Source organism: Macaca fascicularis, chromosome 13 (genome assembly GCF_037993035.2).
Source record: "Macaca fascicularis isolate 582-1 chromosome 13, T2T-MFA8v1.1".
Lineage (NCBI taxonomy): Eukaryota > Metazoa > Chordata > Mammalia > Primates > Cercopithecidae > Macaca > Macaca fascicularis.
In genome coordinates, this window is record NC_088387.1 from 120,759,549 (window position 1) to 120,775,634 (window position 16,086).

Consider the following 16,086-nt stretch of genomic DNA (forward strand, 5'->3'; position numbering starts at 1 on the left):
TGCTGAGGCTGTGTCCTGGATGGCGGATCATTCCCACAATGGTGAAAATGCCACCCCCACTTTCTTCTGTTTGAGTTTTCTGTGACATTTCATTATTACATACCCTGCACAAAGTAGGTATTCCTCTATATGCTTTTTAAAAGATTGTCATGTTGGAAAAGATTTGGGATAACCTGAATTTCGAAGACTCACGTAGCCTGTCTTTCATTACATCCCACCCAGACTCACACAGTTTCATAGGGAAAAAAATGACATAGTAGAGATAGTGTGTAGGATACATGTATAAGGTCAGTTATATTTATTCTATCCCGTATTCATACCCAAACTCCCATATGTGCACTCTCTTTTTATTAATACTGAGAAAAGAGTATTGACTCTGAGTTTTAAGATTAAAAACACAAAAAATCCATTAAAATATAATCCAGTTTATGGAAATTCTGCTAAGGTGGTAACATTACTGTGCACTTTGTACAGATTGTCCAGAGGGCTATACAGAGGACAGCCTCCGATCTGCTCTATGAGAACCCTAATTCCTGACATGTGCTGCGGAGGTGTTTTAAAGGAAGCACCTGAAACAAAAGTGACTGCCTGTTGAGAACCAGTGTGTCAGTGTCCTTCAAACATGGCTCCCAGAACAAAAGGCCAGTTCCTGTGTGAACTGATCGGTTCCAGGTGTGTGTCGGGGGTCATGCCATTGTCTGCCCATCTTCCTTCATGGTGGGCATGAGGATGACATCAGCGTTTTCAGCAGCTGTGAGCTGCCCATCCACCCAAGGCGCCCATCCATCCAAGCTGCCCATCCATCCAAGCTGCCTATCCACCCAAGGCACCCATCCAAGGTGCCCATCCACCTAAGGTGCCCATCCATCCAAGCTGCCTATCCACCCAAGGCACCCATCCAAGGTGCCCATCCACCTAAGGTGCCCATCCATCCAAGCTGCCCATCCACCCAAGGCACCCATCCAAGGTGCCCATCCACCTAAGGTGCCCATCCATCCAAGCTGCCCATCCACCCAAGGCACCCATCCAAGGTGCCCATCCACCTAAGGTGCCCATCCATCCAAGCTGCCCATCCACCCAAGGCACCTATCCAAGTTGCCCATCCATGTAAGATGCCCATCCACCCAAGATGCCCATCCATCCAAGCTGCCCATGCACCCAAGCTACCCATCCACCCAAGGCACCCATCCAAGTTGCCCATCCATGTAAGATGCCCAAGATGCCCATCCATCCAAGGTGCCCATCTACCCAAGGCACCCATCCAAGCTGCCCATCCTTGGCTCCTCTGCTGCAGCACCTGTCACAGAGCCTGGCCCTGGGGTTAATGCTCTACAAATATTTGTTGAATGGATCAAAAACATTTTCACCCAAATGCTCCACATGCTTCTCCCAAGAGCTACTGTTTGGGAGACTGGGCTCCCCTTGAATCTTTTTTTTTTTTTTTTTAGATTCAACTATAGTACTTTCTTCTCTAAACAGATTGTGTTAGTTTATCCCAGGGTTTTAACCTGTTAAGGGCTTTACAAACTGTTAATTCTGTATTTCAGCATATCCCACCTCCCTGTCTCTGACTTAGCCATGGTCCTCACGATGTGCCAGGCATGTCTTCATTCTTCCACCGTAAACCTGCGTTTTCCATGTGCACTTCTCCAGCTTGGTGACAGGGTGTGCTTGCAAGCGCCTCACTGAAATGAGGAACATATATGTCTACTCCCCACATCTATCGGGGCCTTTTTCATAGACAGGAAGTGCTTTTCCTTAGGGAAACGGGGCTGCCTGTGAATGCTTCCTGCTGCTTTTTTAGCGTGTGTGCACGGACTCCATTCATAACTTCGGGAGGCACCTGGATGCATGGATAAGGACAGCCTTAGAGATGGCAGGCACAGGCTCAAATCTGAAAACCCGCTTTTCCTGCTTTGCTGAGAACTTTCTCCCAGATTTCTCACCTGATGCCCACAATGAGGTTGTGAGGGGGTGGGGAACAGGGATTGCGACTTTTTCTCTTCCATATATGAGCAAAAGAGTCAAACATGGGCCGGGTGTGGTGGCTCAAGCCTGTAATCCTAACACTTTGGGAGGCTGAGATGGGCAGATCACGAGGTCAGGAAATCGAGACCATCCTGGCTAACACGGTGAAACCCCGTCTCTATTAAAAAATACAAAAAACTAGCCGGGCGAGGTGGCGGGCGTCTGTAGTCCCAGCTACTCGGGAGGCTGAGGCAGGAGAATGGTGTGAACCCGGGAGGTGGACCTTGCAGTGAGCTGAGATCTGGCCACTGCACCCCAGCCTGGGCGACAGAGCGAGACTCTGTCTCAAAAAAAAAAAAAAAAAAAAGTCAAACATGGTACATTCTTCACACGGGTTTAAACTTGCTTGTGGTCACCTCAGAAAGGATAGAGTTCTCCCAACTCCTAAGCCAACAGTCTTCCAAGCCTCGGCTCCTCTGCTTTTGACAGCCTGTGTGCTGACAACAGTATTTACAAGGCAGGTTGGAAACCTGCGGGGGTTGTGGGTGTTGGGGGAGGGGTTATGTACTCTCCACCTGTCTATCTCTTGTCCCAAACACTGAAAGGAGCAAACAGAACATGGAAATGTTCTCCATCTTGTATCTGTTTTGAAAAACCCCGCCCTAACTTTTATCTGTCTGAAAGGACAACAATCAAATGGTCCCTCCACCAGCAAGGGCAGAGCAGGATTCATGGTTGTACATTTATGAGAGGCTATCAGAGGAGCTGAACATCAGTTCCCATGAACTATGGGCCCGGAGGGGTAAACTAGCTTTCCGGCTGACTGCCGGGATTCCTCTGGCACTGCTGTGATACGCGGGGAGTCCTGGAGGAAGAAACAGTCAAGAAACACATGAAAATAGGCTGAGAATGCAAACAGCAGGTCCTGGGCAGTATCAGTGACTGGACGATTGTTAGAAGGCATTTGCTGACTGGTGTCTCATATTCAAACACACAGAGTTCAACTAAACACTGAAAGTAAGATTTGGAGAAACTTGTTTATATGCTGAGAATGTTTTATTTTCTTCTGTAGTGAAATTCATTTAGTTAGATATTTTATCCTTTGATAACTAAAATGTTCTTGGAATTCACTGAAATTCAGACCATAAAATGAGAAAAATAAAGTTCACGTGAGTCATTTAAAAATATGATTCCTAATGTTCAAAACCACTTGCTGTCTCATTCTCAATAAAACTGGACCTCACTGTAACTGTCTTCTGTCACAACCCACCACTAGGTTAATTTCTTTTTTTTTTTTTTTTGAGACGGAGTCTCGCTCTGTTGCCCGGGCTGGAGTGCAGTGGCCGGATCGATCTCAGCTCACTGCAAGCTCCGCCTCCTGGGTTTACGCCATTCTCCTGCCTCAGCCTCCCGAGTAGCTGGGACTACAGGCGCCGCCACCTCGCCCAGCTAGTTTTTTGTATTTTTTAGTAGAGACGGGGTTTCACCGTGTTAGCCAGGATGGTCTCGATCTCCTGACCTCGTGATCCGCCCGTCTCGGCCTCCCAAAGCACTAGGTTAATTTCTATCTCTTTTTTCCACGGAGCCTATCCTTCTGCAGAATAATCTCTGGGCTTTGCAAATCCAGTTCCGCTCTTGAAAAATCTGTTTGCACCCAGTGGCTGGAGACTCTAACTTTGAGCTGTAATTGTGTCTCACCTGATCTTTTCTAAAGGTTTCTCTGCTTTTCGTCCTGCCAGAGTTCACTCATTTCTCCTGGCTCAGCGTTGTGAAAACCCCGTGTGCTCTGTATGAGCAAAGCCTGCATTCAAGACACACATCTGAGTGAAAGACATACTTGGTGCATGGTTCTCCATAAAAAAAAAAAAAAAAAGACATGATGTTTGTAATTTCATTTCCTTGCCTTTTGGGATTCTGAGCATTTTCCAGTCCTCCTTCTAAAAGACGTAAAGAAAACTTCCGGATGAATATTCATAGAGCAACATCACCAATGAGAATTATCTGCTCAGAATAATATCCTGTCAAATGCCCACATATTGGGAATTAAATCAGATTCACAAACGTTTTCTGTTTTTGGTGTTCACACGGGATATGGAAAGCACAGACGTGGAGCAGAAGGAAAACGGATCCACGTTTGCAAGATAACGGCTACTGTTTTCCAAGGAGGGGCAAAGACAAAATCGGCCCCCCAGGAGCACTTCCCAGGCGGGTGTGGCTGCTGTGGGTTCGGAGGGTCCCCTGCTTAGTGAGGGAGGTGGGCCCTGTGGTGTGAGGACTCCCGGGTGGGTGGCAGGAGGCCTGGGCTCCTGGCCAGCTCCAGGGCTACAGACACCTTGCTGGGCCCCTTGACTCTCTGCTTCTGTACCTGGAAATGGGAGCCGAAGGCTGGAGCCTGCACCCTAGGAGTGGCGGTGAGCTGGTGACTTCTCAGTAGATGTTAGCTGTGGAGATCTACAGGTGACCCCATTACCTTTTGATTAAAACCCAAAGCTAAGGAGATCTTAGAATAAACTACGTGTCTCAAATAAAAATAAAACAATTTCCGGCCCCGGGCCCCACTTTGTAAGGGCCTGGTGGGAGGAGATACTGAGGGTCTCGGTTTCAAAGGGGTGTGATCATGAACGGATTCCTCCCCTATGGGCCAGGTGCCCTCAATCATGAGGGGGCCACTGCCCCCATGGGCCAGGTGCCGTCAATCATGAGGGGCCACCGCCCCCATGGGCCAGGTGCCGTCAATCATGGGGGCCACCTCCCCCATGGGCCAGGTGCCCTCAATCATGAGGGGGCCACTGCCCCCATGGGCCAGGTGCCGTCAATCATGAGGGGCCACCGCCCCCATGGGCCAGGTGCCGTCCATCATGAGGAGCCACCTCCCCCATGGGCCAGGTGCCGTCAATGATGAAGGACTGTCTGCCCCATGGACCAGGTGCCATCATGACGGGCTGCTGCCCTGACACACTGCCAGGATGAAGGAGGCTGGTGCCCGGCCTGTGGCCTCACTGCCCAGCCTGGGCATCTCTACAGCCTTGTACGTGGCCACCCACAGGGATCCAGTTGATGTGAAGAGGAAGGCCTGTGGGAATGGGGTCATTTGTCTCATTTTTACAAAAAAAATACTTTTACTGTTTTTAAATTTTAAAAAATAGTGCATTTTTGCGAAAGAATTGTATATCTATACAAATATAAAAATAAACTTTAGTATCAAATCTTCCTGGGAAAATCTTAGTTTTTTCATTATTATATAGTAAAGGTTAATTTTTAGAATTATTTTTTACAAAAACAAAAATCTTCCCAGCTTCTTCCCTCCGTGGTGCAGAAGAACACGTTCTATTTTTGGGTGGGTTTAGGCTTTTTGGCGAAAGGGAAGAAAATGAGCATCTGTTCATTTTGCAGATCAAAATATCCACATGGAAGGGAAACTGGTGAAAGGAAAATTTCTACCTTTACCTTTTTGGGTTTTATATATTTTGTAAAATTCTGACTCCTATTGCTATTAACAGGAAGTTTGAGTTAAAGCCAGAGAATGAACACTGAGACCGAAAAATACTGTCTGATGCCCCATGAATCACATTCACGGGGCAGAATATTACTTTAAATTCATTTGAAATACTCTGCTCCTTGCTGGAGTCTTCCACAGAAGCCATCAAAATGTCCATAGTACACGCAATATTTATTATATAGAGATGTACATCTTCTAAAAAGAATATACTTTCAAGCACATAAAACTATTGGTTGTAAATATTTGGTATATTAAAATATTTCCCTCTTCCTAATGTCAGACAGACAAGGGGTGGGTGTAATGTGGGGAGCTGTGGATTTTTGCTGAGATCTTCATCACCTCATGAAATGGAAATATGGAATCTTTCTTTAGCATCTGTACTCTCTCTCTCTCTCTCTTTTTTTTTTTTTTTTTTTGTGAGACGGAGTCTTGTTCTGTTGCCCAGGCTGGAGTGCAGTGACACAGTCTCGGCTCAGTGCAACATCCACCCCTCAGGTACAAGCGATTCTTCTGCCTCAGCCTCCTGAGTAGCTGGGATTACAGGCGTCTGCCACCGTGCCCAGTTAATATTTGTATTCTTAGTACAGACAGGGTTTTGCCATATTGGCCAGGCTAGTCTTGAACTCCTGACCTCAAGTGATCTACCCACTTCAACTTCCCAAAGTGCTAGGATTACATGCATGAGCCACCACACCTGGCCCACATTTTCTTTTCAACAGAACTGCAGAAGCAGGCATCTATTTATTTTCTTACTTTCCTATACTTTGTAGATTGATGGTTTTATGTTCGTCCTTTATTTGAAGGCTGACAAGCAAGTGCCTAATCCTTATTTTTCCACCTAGAGTCCTATCTCTAAAAAAAAAATTCAAGTAACTCTAGTCAATTGCCATTAATAACAAAAATACAAAGTATCCCTACTTAGAAGTCATAAACAAATGAGAAACACGGAAACTAAACTGCATGCTATATTTGATGAATTAGGGAAACAATTAAAATTCCCATTTATATATGTTATTCAATGTATGATACATTTATAAGCATGAAGATTGATATGTAATAAGATTATAATATTAAGGAATTAAAGTTGATTTCCTTTCCCCACATATTTTGACCAATGCCTGTTTCTCAAATAATCCTGTCACTCTGATCCCCACTGGAGGAGAAGGGAAGTGACAGCCCCACTGCAAAGAAGGCCCTTTCCTTCCTGAGGAGAAACGTGGTACCTGCTCAGAATTTGTGATGACATATTTTATGAAAATAAATCTGGGTTTTGCCAACTTGGGAAGTGGCGTGTGCAATGCCCACACGGTTCTCATGCTGCTGGGACACGGGCTAGGGGTGTGAACTGCATCAGGTGGACTGGAGTTTGAGCCACAGACTTGTGTGGGGGATGCTGGGGCTCCTCGTTGAGGGGAGACTCGTGGGAAGAGGGGACCAGGCATCCCCCATGTCAGATTTAACAAGGAGGACCCATCTTTGGAAACTAGTGACATGTTTTATTGGTATCACAACTATAGGCTCATTATAAAACAACACAAAGTTGCAATATTATGCAGGAAAGAATCATTTCTTACGAAAATAATTTAATTTTTCAGCACTCAACAGAAACAACCTTTAGCTGCTGTACATGTATTTGGTGGCAAGACTCTGACAGTCCATGAAGCCGGGGTCCACGGAGGCCACCTTGGCTGCTATGAAGGAGTGGATGCAGTGCAGGACAGCCGTCAGGTCCTGGAACTCGAGTTCCTGGAGGAGAACATCAGATCAAGTGTTTATTACAATTGTTGGAAGAACACGTTACAAAAATATTTAACAAAGTTTGGACCTTGTGAACTCCAAGAAAGTCCCTCCAAGAGAGTAACAATACACAGGAAATACATATGGTTTAAAGTAAAAGGCAGAGTAATATGATCCAAATTGGTTACAAACATGAATATACGGTATTTTTTATTACAACGCTGAGATTGTAACTTACTTGTTTTCTTGCACCTAATGGGAGCTAATACTCACTTCCTTTATTTTGCATCCTCATTGATCAGTGATGGGTCTTGATTAAGTCACACCTGGTAATCCGGGCCAGGACTCAGTCTTCCCCACCTGCCCAGCGCCTCTGGTGATTTTGTGATGTGGATCCCGTCGCGGCAGACCCCTGTGCTGTGTGAGTTGGCGGAACTAGCCATTGTGTCCCAGGCCTGCGCGCCTTCCGTATGGGTGCGTGTGGGCTTCATGCCAAGGCCGCGCTTGGGAGGAACAGCGCCTGCTGTGTGGTGCAGAATAGGCGGTGGGCACAGCATGGCGGGGAGCGAGGAGGGGCCTTGTTCACCCACCCTGTCCCCATGGCTTCGGGAGAGCAGGCAAGGGTGCCCCAGGGAGAGTTTCCCAGAGAGACGGTTATGCCCGTTTCCCCGCCCCATACCCAATAAAAAAACTAAAACAAACTGCTGGATCCTCACCTCGGCACGTTAAACACACCAAATGTCATGTAAAAGCAAAAATGACCCAGAAAAGCTTCCTCTTCTCTCCACAAACTGCCCCACATAACGTCCTCGTGTCAAATAAACAGAAAGGTCCACGCTGAACCCCAAAGCTGACACAGAAGTTAAAGAAACTGTTTTTAGAAGTTATTCAGTTACTGGGGAAAAAATCATCTTCCTGTTTTTGATGGTAAAATATGAATCTCGCCGTCCCGCCACCCCATTCCATCGGTAGAAAAGAAGGTCTAAGTGCATTCTTCTAATGTTGTCTCTCTTCTTTGTTCACATAACAAAATTCAATAAGATGAAGAACAACAAAATTTCTTTTAAGGTGACTGCTAATTGATTGACATCCTATTTGCTAAATCTCACCAAAATTCTAGCATATTTTAAACTGCCTAGATGACACCAGAAAGAAAGGGAAATCATTTTCAAGAACAGCAACACAAACTAAGGTCCGTCAGTCCCACAGAGGTGCTCCCTTAAGCTCTCAAAAGGCAGGATCTCGGTCATTTTCATTCCATGGCAGAATGAGCGGGTGGAGAATGGGGCCCCAGGCAGGGGTGGAGGTCACACATCACCGGGTAAAGCCCTCCCTCCCCAGTAATATCCATCTCAGCTTTTCTGAACTGCTTTTCTTTATAACTCAATGACGTGACATCTCAAAAATGACTTCGAACTTCCCTGACAGCATGAAGTCCCCTCGGCCTCTTGCTGGTCCTCTCTGCACGCCTTTCTTTTAGAAACCGCTCCTCTCTTGCGACAGGTATAGGACCCAGGGGGACCAGGCAGAGCCCAGGGGCAGCTTGGTATAGACGACAGGGAGAGGGAGGCCAAGATGCCTACTTTGGTGTGACCAGCTGTGAGAAGTGAATACCTGAAGCTTGTTCTAACACCACTATCGCCAAGTGGAGGGCCAGCGAGCCGGCCTGTCGGAAGAGGAATTCAGCACAGAGGAACACCCCACGCAGGGACACACAAAGACATGGGGGGACACTGGGTACCAACACGCTGGGAGCTGCCCCCAACCTCCTACTGACTGCAACCGAAGACTTCGCCTTTCCTTCATTCCAATTTGAATTAAGTTCCTTCCTTTGCATGTGAAGGAATCTTAACACTGACAGCTACAACACTAATTATTTTGATCATTTCAAGTAGTGATGAGCAAAATGTTCAAGATGTTGAGGAATACTCTCCTGCCACAGCTTCATAGTCTTTAGGTAGTTTCATAAAGGGTCATTACACTTGGAAACCAGCATCCCTCACTCTGGTCGTGAGTGGAACCCAGGGCCTGCCTAGCCCTTGTGTTAAACTTTAACTCAAGCTGGATTCACCAGTCATACCCAAAGCGTGAGACTGTACTTAAAATCTTTTATTCATTTTAACTTATCCCTGTTAGAGGAAAAAAACCAAGTAGCTTTCTAGAAGAAACACAAGGTTCTTGCAAACTTAGCGCATATTGTAATTTAATGTATGTATGTGTTTCCAAATAGTAATTACTGAACTTTTGAAGGGACTTTTGGAGAAAAAGAGCCATAATGACCATATCACTCATGCTTCAGGGTTTTGGGTTTATTTTATTTTTTTCGAGACAGAATCTCTGTTGCCCAGGCTGGAGTACAGTGGCACAATGTGGGCTCACTGCAAGCTCCACCTCCCGGGTTCACTCCATTCTCCCGTCTCAGCCTCCTGAGTAGCTGGGACTACAGGCGCCTGCCACCATGCCTGGCTAATTTTTTTTTTTGTATTTTTAGTAGAGATGGGGTTTCACCGTGTTAGCCAGGATGGTCTCGGCCTCCTAAAGTGCTGGGATTACAGGCGTGAGCCACCGCGCCCGGCCAGGGTTTTGGTTTTATACATACAAATTAAAAATTGCTTTACAAGTTCCCAAGATGTATCCAGTAATAGCACAATGCACAGAAATAAGAAGCCAAACAGCTACCAGTAATAATGCAGGCATTCAAAACAACATCAATAATTTTTGGTATCATAAGTTGAAGTTACACTCCATAATCTTTGAAAGTACTAGCAGTGGCCAGGCATGGTGGAATGGTGGATCACGCCCGTAATCCCAGCACTTTGGGAGGCCGAGGTGGATGGATCACTTGAGGTCAGGAGTTTGACACCAGCCTGGCCAACATGGTGAAATGCTGTCCCTACCAAAAAAAAAACCAAAACATTAGCCAGCCATGGTGGCAGGTGCCTGGTGCCTGTAATCACAGCTACTCAGGAGGCTGAGGCACAAGAATCACTTGAACCCAGGAGGTGGAGGTTACAGTGAGCCGAGATTGTAACACCGCACTCCAGCCTGGGCAACAAGAGTGAAAGTCTGTCTCAAAAGAAAAGAAAAGAAAGTACTAGCTAGCAGTGAAATCAGTCATGCCACTAAATTCCACACTAAAACTCAATGAGTAGTATTGAAAGCCAGGAATGAAATTAAAGCTTCTGAAACAATACTCAGTCCATTCTGTCGTGATCCAGATACTGAATAAACAGGCATCCTGTGGGCATTTCACTGAACATCTTCAATTCAATGATATCTCTGGTCTGGTTAATTTTCTAACCAAGTATTACCAGCAAGGCTATCTTGAATTATAGATTTGTGGCCGGTCGCAGTGGCTCAAGCCTGTAATCCCAGCACTTTGGGAGGCCGAGACGGGCGGATCACGAGGTCAGGAGATCGAGACCATCCTGGCTAACACAGTGAAACCCCGTCTCTACTAAAAAATACAAAAAACTAGCCGGGCGAGGTGGCGGGCGCCTGTAGTCCCAGCTACTCGGGAGGCTGAGGCAGGAGAATGGCGTAAACCCGGGAGGTGGAGCTTGCAGTGAGCTGAGATCCGGCCACAGCACTCCAGCCTGGGCGACAGAGCGAGACTCCGTCTCAAAAAAAAAAAAAAAAAAAAAAAGAATTATAGATTTGTAACTAGAGCTGATCAAAATCACATTTTGATATTTTGTTTGAATAAAATACCTGTGTTGAGTTTCTAAGCCTGAGACGCCCTGTATGGATCCCTCCGTGTGCTCCTCACCCGTGTTCCTGCGTAGGTCATGGGCTGACGCGTTTCCGCCTGCAGAGGAGGGGGTGTCTGCTGGCTCTCTGTGCTGGAAACAGTGTGGAACGAACAGTCTGATACGTTGGGTGAGGGAGTGTCAGCCTCATACAATGGCAGAGACAGGCTCTCCCAAAGTTTATCTGGGACTCTGTAGGCGATTGCAAGCTGGGACATAGGTGCTATAAGAAATGACAGGGCTATCCAGAGAGGCTGGGATTCAGGGAAGCTTAAAGGCAAAGTGAGGAGGGTCACAGAAGTTGTTTCAAAACCGTTACCCTTGGTTACAGGGATCAGTAGCAAGGGGGGCTTGTGTCCTCGTAGAGGACATGAAGAAATCGAGGCCACAGAAGCCTGAAGTCAAACCGATGTTGTGTGACACAGGAAGAACTTCCGCCCAGCTCTTAGACCCCGTTGCCTGTGAAACGTCTACCCAGAGATATTTGCCAACCCTGAAAAAAATAAGATTTTAATCTGCTGTAAAGTCCCAAAGTATTCTCTTCTCACGTGTCACCCCAGCCCATCACATTCGCAATGTGTGACATCCTTCAGGTGGAAACGTATCCACTTTACAGATGAGAAAGCAGAGGCTCGGGGAACTCGGGCAGCCGGCTCTGCCACGGAACACCCAGTCCCTGAGCTCCAGCCCGACGTTCTTCCACTTCCCCCACACCCAACTCCTACAGCCCCATCATTTTCCTCTGCAATGTATCTGTCCTAACGCCCTAGATTTTTATAAAGTCTTTTAATATTTAATGGTGGCTGAAACAATGATTTTAAATATGACCCACATCTTGGCACAGTTTTCAACAGTTGAGTGCTTTAACACCCTGAATTTTTCCTTAATTAGGTAAAACTTTTAGGACGCCATGAGGCTCTATCCTGTGCTTGTCAAAATGTGAACGATGAGGTCACCCATCATTGGAGAAAATGCTTTTTCTTTCCCTCTTTATGCGCAGGCATGCCCCATCTATCACCAGAGTGACACTTTCAATCAACATATAAATGCTAATATTACCCCATGTCCTCAATCAATCTCCTCCAGTGGAAATCACGCCTCCTCACTGCACGGTCCATTTATCCGTCTCAGTGCACAAACTGTTGGACATTTGTCACAAAGTGCCTGTGAGATGACTGGCCCTCCGATGAGCAGCCATCCTGGGTTCTTAGTTTTCCCAATCGTTACCTAATGGCCCTATGGGAAAGGGGGCAAAGGTGAAGTCAATCAGCACTGAAGAAAACCATTTCCACTGGGCCACAGCAATCCAAACACAGGCTGCCATTCACCGCAGGCCACTCCTCTGCCACCGACGGACCCATGAATTCAAGGAGGTGGTTATGGGGACTTGGCTCTCAAAGCAAGACTTGAAAGAGATGGTTGTTCAATGCATGAATGAATACCTGGAATAAGTGAGAATGCTTTGTAGTTTGCCTTAGAAAAAGCCCAAGAAGTATAGGATGAAACACAACAATAACGAGGAACAGTCACACCCCGGCACTCAATGCCACACTTGCAGTGCTGCAGAGAGCCCAAGCCAGGGCCCCAGGCACTTCCTTACGTTTACACCATGAGGCTGGAGCCCTCACATGTGAACACACTCTGGAGCTCAGGTCGTGCTCCTTCTCCCCACTGATTCTGTGGGCGGAGGTGGTGTGCAGGCGACCTGGCTGTCCCGGGGCTGGAGGGGGCCTGATGTGCAGCCTCTCTCACTGCTGAAGTGTATGTGCTCCCGCCACAGCCAGTTTCAAGCTCCCAGGGGTTTTGTATATGGCTGGAAATTTTCTGAAAAGGCACCATGTGGATTTTTGGGTGGTCATGAGCCAGACGCAGCACAGGAGCACTGGGTGGTTGTGAGCCAGATGCAGCACAGGAGCACGCTGGGCAACTGTGCAGCTCGGAGGTGACGTCTTTGTGAGGCAGGACCCCACTGCGCCCCCAGAACTGCTGTGGTGACTGAATGAGGTGGCTGATGAGAAGGGTAAGGTTTCCGGTACAGCATCAATGCTCAACAGACATTGCCATTTTCATCAAACCATCTTTGTCAAATGAATAAGGCATCTTTAGCCTCAAAGCTAAGGTAAAATAAAACAAAATGTAGGTGACACAGTCCTCATTTTTCAAATGAGAAAACAGAGATTTAAATAACCCGTGCAAGGTGACAAGGCCAATGTGTTGCAAGATTGGCACCTGAAGTAGAATCTGATTCTTAGCCCAATGGGACCTGATGTTTCACTCATGGAAGATTTCAGAACCTTGACACTACGAGGTCGCCGTATTACAAAACGCCCAAGAATAAACTCATAAGCTTTACGGGGAGTGGTCCTGCAGAGACAGCATTTCCTGGGAGTCTGTTGGACAGGCAGAATCTCAGGCTCCACCCTGACCTACTGAGTTTACACTCGCAGGGTTGCTGGACTGTGTGCTCAACCCTGACTAGGAGGGGTTGCTAGGAGGAGGCCTGCACAGGCCCAGCCTCACCATGCCCAGGAGCTCAGCGGGCAGAGGGGCCTGCATCCCAGTCCAAAGGAGCTCAGGGGGCAGAGGGGCCTGCAGCCCAGTCCAAAGGAGCTCAGGAGGCAAAAGGGTCCACATCCCAGCCCAGGAGCTCAGCGGGCAGAGGGGCCTGCATCCCAGTCCAAAGGAGCTCAGGGGGCAGAGGGGCCCACATCCCAGTCCAAAGAAGCTCAGGAGGCAGAGGGGCCTGCATCCCAGCACAGGAGCTCAGGGGGCAAAGGGGCCCGCATCCCAGACCAAAGGAGCTCAGGGGGCAGAGGGGCTGGCATCCCAGTTGAAAGGAGGAGAGGGGAGGAGAGGAGAGGCTGGCACCCCAAACACAGTCGGGAAGCTAAAGGTGCCAGGAGGATTGAACAGAAGACGGCTTTGGTTGTAACTTGTCATTTTCATTGTACCCTGGGGGAATGAATGATTTTTACAGCTGGGCATGGTGTGGGTGGATGAGGTTCCAGAAGAAGGCAGGAACCGAGGCACGAGTGTGGTGAATTAGAAAGTGATGGTTGCCCTGTGGGGCTGTGCAGGGACTGTCAGAGAGGGGACTCTGCCGGTACTCCTCTGCAGGGCCAGGGACCTCCCAGTCGACTGGGAGACACCGAATCATGTCTGTGGGGTGAGGACAGCTGTCCATCATGAGACAGGAGGGAAAGACTGAGGACAGGACTTTCCCTCAGGAGGGGCTGCAGGTGTCCAGGAAGGGTGAGGGCATGTCAGAGGGCAGGTCAGTGAGGAGGAAAGCGCCTCGTGGACTGGCAGAGAGGGTGGGGCGAGCATTCCACCATGGGAGCTGGCGTTCCTAGAACAACCATGTCAGAGACACTTCAGAGCAGTGGGATGAAGGCTTCAACAGTAAATGAGGCAGGTGCTTTTCCCCAGAATGGCAGAAACAGCTGGTGAGAGAGAAACAAATCCAGGCTGTTGAGCCCGGCTGGATGTGGCCGAGTCGGCGGATGAGCACAGAGGGCTCCATTCACACCCCGTGCGCCTCCAATCTTGTTTGGAAGTTGTTGTGTCAAGTGCCCTCTTTCTTCTACCCGTTCAGATTCATCGGGTTAGATTCAAAGATCTACCTTCCTTGGCAGTGTTCCCTGTCATCGTGACAGGGTACCCCGTGATTTGCCTCCTGGGATGCTTTCCTTGGTGTTTCTTTGATTCAGGTTTTTAAACCACCTTTTCCCCTTCAGCAAATAATGGAATCACATCTTCATAAATGCTATTTATACCCTCAGTATTATTATCTTGCCAGAAGGCTAAAAAACATCTGACTTCTGCAAACAACTCTGAATCTATCACTCATGCCTCTTTCCTGTGCCTACAGAGACATATTTTAAAGATGAATCCCTGGCTCTTTGGAAAGCTGTTTTCACAAAGCGTAGTCCTTGCAATTTACTGTAGCTCCGGAGTCAGGCAGACAGAGGGAAAGCAAGGAAATTAAGAGAACGGTGGGGCTGCTTTCTTCTGCTTGTGTAAATATTTTATTTGGAAATTTCCAAGTTCTGACAAAGATAAAGAGCTCTTACACTTACTGGCCGAACAAGGTCAATTTTGTGAGGAGATAGTATAGAATTTTACCCATTCCAAACTTGATATTGAGAGTAAAAGTAGTAATAAACATATTAAGGAATTGGGAAGACATTTTCTGATAATTTTGTCTTACAAATAATGAATAAAAACATGAAAATCAGGCACCAATTCAAGTCAATCATGTCCCTATTCACTCAAAATATCATTTGCTTTCGTAAGGCTAGTCATTAGAGCCCGATTGGCTTTTCTTTCTTTTTCTTTTCCAATAATGACAGCTAAAAAAACTTCATGTATCTTTTTTGGAAGCACGTTGGCATTTATACTTCTATTTTCTCATTCAATAAAATACAGTTGTTACAATCACTGTTCCCTTTCCATCACCAACATTCATCATGTTTCTCTGAGCCAAAACCTTAGCCTTCACTCAAGTCATCAGTGCCAGCAAATGACAGCGTGCTTATATTTCTAGGCATATGTGCAGAAACAGCATCTGGCTGTCCTTGCTGGAAAAATCTGTGATTTATAAATTGCCAAACTCCTGCAAGAAGCACCACACAGATCACTACAATGGATAATCATAAATAAATGGGCAATCTGGTAGCTTTTCTAAGAGGCAGAGAACACATTTGCACGTGTATTGGGGCCAGCTGTGTTGCAGGGCGACCTCCTTCCAGACCTCCATTCACACTGTAACACTTTCCCTCCTCTTTCAAAGGCTTGAAATTAATTCAGCCAAAGCCCAGCAGGAACTAATGTGGTTACATCCAAGTTCCGCCTTCCAGGAAGAACCACCTTCTCCCTCTGCAGAGTCTGCTCCCCTGACCGTTTTCTGAGGAATCGCCACATATTAAAAACCGTAATTATCCTAATAGGCATTGTGGGGAGGGCAATGCAATGTCTGAAATGTAGAAGGCACTGGGGGGTGACAGCAAGGCCAGGAGACTGAGGTCATCCCATTTCCTAAATGGGCACACTTCTTTTGTTGTTGTTGTTTATAAAATTTTAATTTAAAAACATTAAATTTTTAAACAGACATTATAAGTTGTTATCCCCTCC

General features: G+C 47.0%; 1 protein-coding gene across 24 annotated transcripts in view; it reads right to left on the reverse strand.

Moving 5' to 3' along the window:
* Positions 1-6,942: 6,942 nt before the first annotated feature.
* SNTG2 (syntrophin gamma 2) overlaps positions 6,943-16,086 on the reverse strand; it is a 375,050-nt gene continuing 365,906 nt past the window's right edge. For 22 of the 24 annotated variants that reach the window (XR_012422722.1, XR_012422721.1, XR_012422725.1 and 19 more), the window contains one exon: positions 6,943-7,213. Coding sequence is in view for 19 of the 24 variants with exons in the window: in XM_074012496.1 (XP_073868597.1) it covers positions 7,082-7,213 (132 nt within the window). In the remaining 5 variants the exon portion in view is untranslated. Of the gene's footprint in view, positions 7,214-12,012; positions 12,190-16,086 lie in introns of those variants that run through there. The other 2 variants (XR_012422724.1, XM_045369906.3) reach the window with 1 other exon arrangement.